Source organism: Balaenoptera ricei, chromosome 14 (assembly GCF_028023285.1).
Source record: "Balaenoptera ricei isolate mBalRic1 chromosome 14, mBalRic1.hap2, whole genome shotgun sequence".
Taxonomy (NCBI): Eukaryota; Metazoa; Chordata; class Mammalia; order Artiodactyla; family Balaenopteridae; genus Balaenoptera; species Balaenoptera ricei.
In genome coordinates this window covers 15346775-15353633 of record NC_082652.1, presented here as the reverse complement: position 1 = coordinate 15353633, position 6859 = coordinate 15346775, and the positions used below count along the sequence as shown (strand labels likewise).

The window sequence follows — 6859 nt, the reverse complement described above, 5'->3', positions numbered from 1 at the left end:
GGGGTCCTCTTGACCCAAAACCCTAAGCTCCCCAGCCAGCAGCTCCCCGCCCAATGGGGACCTTCCCGGGATGCTAAGCCGCTTGAAGAGCCAACTTCCCCCTGCAGCCCCCTCCCTAGCCAGGTGTGATGGGGCTGGAGGACCCTCAGGTTCCCCTCAGTACCAGTCCTCAGCTGTGCTTCCTTCAGGGCTGAGTCAGCAGTTGCCGAATCAGCAGAATGGGGGGAGGGGTCCCCCCTCCTGCCTGGCCTGGAGCCCAGAAGGGACTCTAAGGGCGTCAGCACCTGAAACAGGTGTGGGATCCTTGGCAGGACATTGGCTGTGTGACCTTGAACCTAGTCCTCTCTGGGTTTGGATTTCCCGTCTGGGCAATGGGAACCCTGGACAGGAGTCTCCAAGCCGCATGCAGCTGAGGGTGGAGAACCTCTTAGCATTTGCCCGCTGGCCAGGGTGAGCAGGAACGTGGATTCTGAGCCTTCGCACAGGCTGGGGCTTAGCTATGCTCTAACTCCCCCAGCTGTGGGCCCCCTGTGAGGAGTATCCTGCCTTTGACTTCATGAACATCCCCCCTCCCCAACCCTGCAGCTATGTCAAGGGGGAAGCTGCATAGAGCAGTTCTAGCACCCCCCATCCTCATCAGCGACCCCCAAAAAACACGCACCTGAGGAAAGCAGAGAGCTCGCTTGCTGTGCAAATGCAGCATCTGGACGAGCCCCCTGATTCCCCCCTTATGAGATGCCCTCTCAGAGCACCCGAGAATTAGCGATTCTGGAACTGTCGAGGCAGTGAGGTCAAGAGTGGGGACCTGGCAGCTGCTGGGGGGCTGAGGGGGAGAACCTTCCAGAAACCAGGTTTCCATCTCACGGTGCTCTGGCCCCTCCACCAGTCCTGGGTGAGGGCCATGAGGGAGTGACGGATGTTGTCCTTGGACCCGGACATGGCTCGCGGGGCTCCCTCTGCCTCTGCTGGGGAGGGAGTTGACTCATACCTCGTTCCTGCGTCGCTCTCGGCCACCCCTCCTCCACCAAGTTCCCGGGCCAAGGTGAGCTCTGAGGTGGGCCACGCCCCAGAACCAGGGTAGGGAGGAGAGTGACTAAGCCCCAGTGGGGGATCCAGCCACACTGCCTCAGTTTCCCTGGCTGTTGGTGCCCTTCTTCAGAGGGGCTCCCTCAGAGCGTGTGGGATCTCCATGCCCGTGGGGACTCTTAGATGGGTGTGTCCTCTCTCCTCTCTCCTAAGGGAGAGGGCCCAGATTCTTCCTGAAGCCTCACCGGGTTTGAGGGGGTTTTGGCCTGGCTTGGGAGGAGGCCTCAGCTGATAATTTGAGAGTTATTTCTGTCATTAATAATAGCAGCTGTATGTCTTTGACGGCTTCCTATGGGCCAGGTCCTGTGCTTAACACTTCCTGTAGTCCTATTAGCATTTCCATTTTACAAATGGGCAAACGGAGGCTCAGAGAGGCAAAGTCACTTGCCCAAGGTCACACAGCTGGGATTTGAACCCTGACTGCCCCATGCCCCAACCAGACTGGGCAGGCAATGGCCGATGGGCCTGCTTTCCCATGCTTGAGGTGGGGCAGGAGTCGTGGGAGAGGCTAAGGGTCTAGAGAGATTGAGGGTCTGGAAGGCGCAGCCCCCTTCCGCCACTGCTGCCCCTGCCTGATAGGAGCCTGATAAGGCCCTTGTGCGTCAGAGCCCTGGAGCTGACGTGCTTGGCTCCCATGAGGGGCCCAGGGGTCAGGCCCGGTAGACGGGAGGGGGCGTGGCTCCCAGCCCTTTTCTATGGATCCCAGCCCGTCTGCCCCACATCTGCTGCTGGGGAAACTGGGGGATTGGAGCCCACCTAAAAGAAGCTCAGGGAGAGAGGACCCAGAGAGAGAAATGAGATAGAGGGGGTTTCCAGCCATGGGCATCCACGGTGGTGGAGCCCGATGGGAAAACTGAGGCTCCCAGGGTTACTCAGCCCAAAGGGTTTGGGATAGATCAGATGGGAAAACTGAGGCCTGGGGCATTACGCAGAAGGGAGGTCAGAGGTAGAACCCGGAGAGGAGTTCAGAGACACAGGACACCAACCAGCCTGAGGTGTTCAGGGATGGAGAGCAGATGGGGAAATGGAGGCACACCCAGCGGAGGGAACTAGGGCGAGGAGTCCACAGAGGGCGCCGAGGCACAGGGAGGGCTCAGCCAGCAGACGAGGTTGGAGCAGCTCCTGGTGCCAGCGTCCCTCTTCCTGGGAATCCCCGAAGCATTTGTGGATCAGTGACAAACTGAACTGAGAGAGGGTGGCAGAGAGAGGTCGGGGGCTGGGGTGTCAGGGGAGGGGGCCATTTGGGCAAGGGATCGTGAGTTGGGGTGCAGGCATTGGTTAAGAACATGTGTGCTGAGCCCCACAGACCTGGGTTCGAATTCTGGCTCTGCGGTGGTGGGGGGAGACGGGGGTGGGGAGATAAAGCTCCTCCCCCAAGGAAATCAGATTTCTGAAGTTGCAGGGAGCCATGGAGACAGACACTAAACAGAGAGAAATGGAGCAAGATGATTTCACATGCTCAGAGGGATCAGAGATCAATTTTACACTGTCTACTGTTGGAGGATGGTGGTGATCAAGGACCACCTCTCTGAGGCGGTAACTTTTGGGCTGAGGTTTGAATAATAGGATGGAGCCAGCCATGACAAGATCAGGAACAGAGCGGGTGTCTTAGTTAGGTGGAACAGCAAGTGCAAAGGCCCTGAGGCTGGACTGAGCTTAGTGGAAGACAAAGGAAGCCTGTGCAATGGGACGGGGGCGGGGGTGGGGGAAAGAGATGAGGGCCCCTGATCGATAGCTTGGGATGGACTAGTAACTCTTATTATGAAGCGGGGATGGAACTGGCTTTGGTTGGCCTATGGCTCATGGCTACTCAAGGGGATGCAGCCCATTTCTCCTACTGGTTGAGTTTTGAGGTCTGGGTGCCCTGGTCTGTGCCTGCAGTGAGAGCGGCTGCTGAGGTCCATCCCCGCTGAAGGTTGAGCAGTGGGGAGTCCCCTCCCAGGGAACTCCCAATGGAGAGGGCAATGCTTACCCTGAGGGTGGCATTCAGGCACCTGTGGGGAAAGCTCTGGGGTCGGCCAGGATGCATCACACCACGCATTAGCTTCTTCAGCTCCTCCAACCGCCCTAGGGGGTATGTGAAAATATTACACCCAACTTACAGAGCAGAGAAACTGAGGCCCACAGAGAGAAGGGGACTTGCCAGGGTTCCACAGTTAGTTACCTCGAGGCCAGGGATGACGCCCCAGCAGAGCGTGTGCTCTGAACCACCGCTTCGGGCTTCCTGGGGCCGGGACTCCAAATTTTCTGGCTTCATGTCTCAATGTTCTGTTTCTTTGGGTGGAAGCCCAGGGCCCATTCAAGGAGGTCCGCAGTGGGTGGGCTGGGCAACCATGACATTGTCTGCTGGTCCCCAGAGGTCTGCCTCCACTGAACTTGCTGTGTGACCCTGGGCAAATCCCCTCCCCTCTCTGGGCCTTAGTTGCCCCCATCTATAAAATGAAGGCAGATTGGGATCCCCACCCAGGGCTGCTCTCTCAAGCCCGCTCCCCAAACCTCCTCCTTCCGCAGGTCTGGGAGCAGTGACCCCTACTGCATAGTGAAAGTGGACGACGAAGTGGTGGCCAGGTGAGGAGGGGAGGGCAAAGGGAGCAGGGCTGGGGGACGGGGCTCCGTCTTGATCTGGGGAGTCCAGGCACAAGAATTCACGCTGAAAAGAGGACCTGGGGGAGGGCAACATTTACCCCAAGCGGGGGACTCGCAGGCCTGATGGTGGGTGCTTTGTGCCCTGGCCATGGGCCCAGACAGAGGGGGCGCCGGCTCCCCTCTCCATCTGGTCCCACCAACTGGCCGACATCTTCCCCCTTCCCCCTTGTCCCGATGATGCCCCTGCTGGCGTCCTGGGGCTGACTCAGTGGCGGCCAGATTGTACCTTCCGCAGTGGCCTCCCCGGGGACGGGCATCTCACGCTTGGCTGGGCTAGCTGGTTCCGGGCCTGCTGGGTGCTGCGCGCACCTGGGTGTGTACGTGTGTGTGCGTGTGTGTGTCTGTGTGGGCGTGCATGTGCGCCCGGCTGGGCCTGCTTGTGAGTGTGTGTCGGGGTGTCGGAGGGCTGGTGTGAATGCCTGCAACCACTGGTGCGTGTCCCTGGGGGTGTGCAGGCTCAGAGGTTCACGTTGTGTACCAGCCTGGGGGGGGGATACGTGTGTGTGCACACGTGGGCTGCCGTGTACACGCATGTGCGCACCAATGCCTGCTTATTTGGGTACACAGGCGCCACTGTGAACACATGTGAGGACGTGAAGATGTTTGGTGTGTGTGAGCGAGTCTCGGGCCGGGGAGACATCGGGCTGGGCTGTGCTGGGCTGGGCTTGGTTGCCAGCCCTGCAGGCTGAAGGGCAGCTCTCAGCCCCCGCAGGCCTGAAGGGTGTGGGTGGGCCGGCGGCTGAGGCCTCGGTTCCTATGGAGACAGCAGGATTCAGGATCCTCCTGGCACCAGTTCTGGTCCAGATGGGCCGGGAGCTGGGGGCAGGGAGCCCGTGTGGGGGAGGGTAGCCTGCAGCACACCAGCCAACCACCCCCCATCCCATCATTCTCTCTGTGCTTGTGCTGCCCCTTATCACATTCTGTGACACCACCCCCAAACCCACAGACTGATTTTCCGTGTGACCCCAGGCTGTCACCCCCTCTGGGCTCTGAGGAGCCTCTCAGCTCGGGGACTGGGGAGCCTGAGGGGACTTCCAGCCGGGAAGAGGTCAGGGTAGCGGGAAGAGACTGTTTGGAAAGAAGAGTCTGTCTGATGGTGGGGCCCTGGGCTGTGTGTGTGTGTGTGTGTGTGTGTGTGTGTGTGTGTGTGTCCATGTTCATATTCTTTGTTGGGGAAGAGTGTGTGGAAGGAAGGAGGAAGGCAGTGGCAGGTGTGCAGACCAAATTTTGCAACCGTAAATTTTGGTGTGTCTTCACCGGGCAAAGTAGGTTCTTTTTTCCCCATTGCGTAAAGGGAAGTGCATCTGCAGGGGTGTTGGGGTGAAGATGTATGTGTGTCTGTTTCTGGGTTTGTCTTGGTCCCTGACCCTCCTGGGGTTCCCCTTGCTTACTGAGTGCTCTGGCCCCTGCTGACTTCATGGTCTCCTGGCCCCTCACACTTCCCTGCCTCCCAACCACCATCTTCTTGTTCCTCAAAGTCACCATTCCTGCCGCAGGGCCTTTGCACGTGCTCTTCCAGCCATGTGGAATACTTGTTCTCATCCTTTTTCCCCGCTTTGCCTGACTAGCTCCTGCAGGAAGCCTTTCCTGACCCCTCCTATCCTCACGCCAGTGGGCGCCACTGAGCTAACCAATCACAGAACTTCTCTCACTGTGTCACAAGGGCTCAGGAGGGAGCAGCAGTCTGCTGAGCGAGGCTCTGTGGGGGTGGGGACCTCGGCACCTCTTCCTCTGATTCCCCAGAGCCCCCAAGACTTGGCACATAGGTCAGGGTGAGTGTTTATGGAGTGAATGAATGAATGGATGGATGGAATTGTGTGTCTTGTCAGTTACTGTGTGACAGTACCTGACACACAGTTGCTGTGTGTCAGTGTGATCCTGTGTGTGTATCTCTGCTGCGTATCACCCTATGTATGTGAGTGTGTGTCTGTGGGTCTATGTGTGTCTCCATGTTTGGGCATTTCTTTTGTCTGTGTCTCTGTGTGAACGTTTCTGTTTTCTCTCTGTGTGTCTGCACGTGTCTATATGTAGAAACACACAGATGTGTGTTTCTAGAAATTTTTGAGGATGCATATGTATATCTGCATATGTGTGAATGTGTCTCTTTGTGTCTCTGGCTTCCTTGGTATATCTGTGAATATCTCTGTTTCAGTGTGTATCCCCATGGGAGTGTGCGGGGTGTGTGTGTGTGTGTGTGTGTGTGTGTGTGTGTGTGTGTGTGTGTTGAGGTCCCTGGGTGTGTGAGGGTCAGGGTTTGTGTGTGTATTTGTGTGTGTCTCCATGCCTGGATTCTTGAGTGTATGAGTGTGTGTGTGTGTAGCTGTATTTGAGTGTATTTGAGTAGCTCTGGGTGTGTATGTGTCTGGATCCCTGTGTGTGTGTGTTTGTGTCCCCAGGTACCTGCTGCCTGTGTGGCCCAAAGGCCCCCAGCCCCCCGTGTCCCCTTTTGCAGGACAGCCACCATCTGGCGAAGCCTGAGCCCCTTCTGGGGGGAGGAGTACACAGTGCACCTGCCCCTGGATTTCCACCAGCTGGCCTTCTATGTGCTGGACGAGGATACCGTGGGGTGTGTGTGCTGGGGACCCAAGCCTGGGCGTCTGAGGGAAGGCGGGACACCCCGATACACAGTACCCACCCACCCAGCCGTTGACGCCTTGCCTCCACCTCTCCACGGGCGGGGCAGGGGTCCCTAAGTTGGACCCTCATCTGCCTGCCTTTCTGCAGGCACGACGACATCATAGGCAAGATCTCACTGAGCAGGGAGGCCATTGCAGCTGACCCCCGAGGTGGGTGAGGGGCACTGGCCCCCAGCCGGGCAGAGGGCAGAGGGGGTGGCAGTTGTAAAGGCATAGCCAGCAGCACGGGGCAGCACAGAGCCTTCAGGGGAAAATTATTTTGGTTGTTGCTTTTGTTTTTCATTTTAATTTAGTTCGTTTATTGAGCAGTTAGCTTATTTACATAGGTCAATATTCAAAAGGTACAATTAGCAGTGAAACTGTCCCTCTTATCCCAGCTACTCCATTCTTTTTTTTTTTGGCCGCACTGCACGGCATGTGGGATCTTAGTTCCCCAACCAGGGATCCAGCCCGCGCCCCCTGCAGTGGAAGCGGGGAGTCTTAACCACTGG

General features: G+C 57.8%; 1 protein-coding gene across 4 annotated transcripts in view; it reads left to right on the top strand.

Moving 5' to 3' along the window:
• The window catches only part of RASAL1 (RAS protein activator like 1), a 32077-nt gene that overhangs the window by 979 nt on the left and 24239 nt on the right, over positions 1-6859 (top strand). For 3 of the 4 annotated variants that reach the window (XR_009497168.1, XR_009497169.1, XM_059893767.1), the window contains exons 2-4: positions 3598-3654; positions 6185-6298; positions 6457-6518. Coding sequence is in view for 2 of the 4 variants with exons in the window: in XM_059893767.1 (XP_059749750.1) it covers positions 3598-3654; positions 6185-6298; positions 6457-6518 (233 nt within the window). In the remaining 2 variants the exon portion in view is untranslated. Of the gene's footprint in view, positions 1-3596; positions 3655-6128; positions 6299-6456; positions 6519-6859 lie in introns of those variants that run through there. The other variant, XM_059893768.1, reaches the window with a different exon arrangement.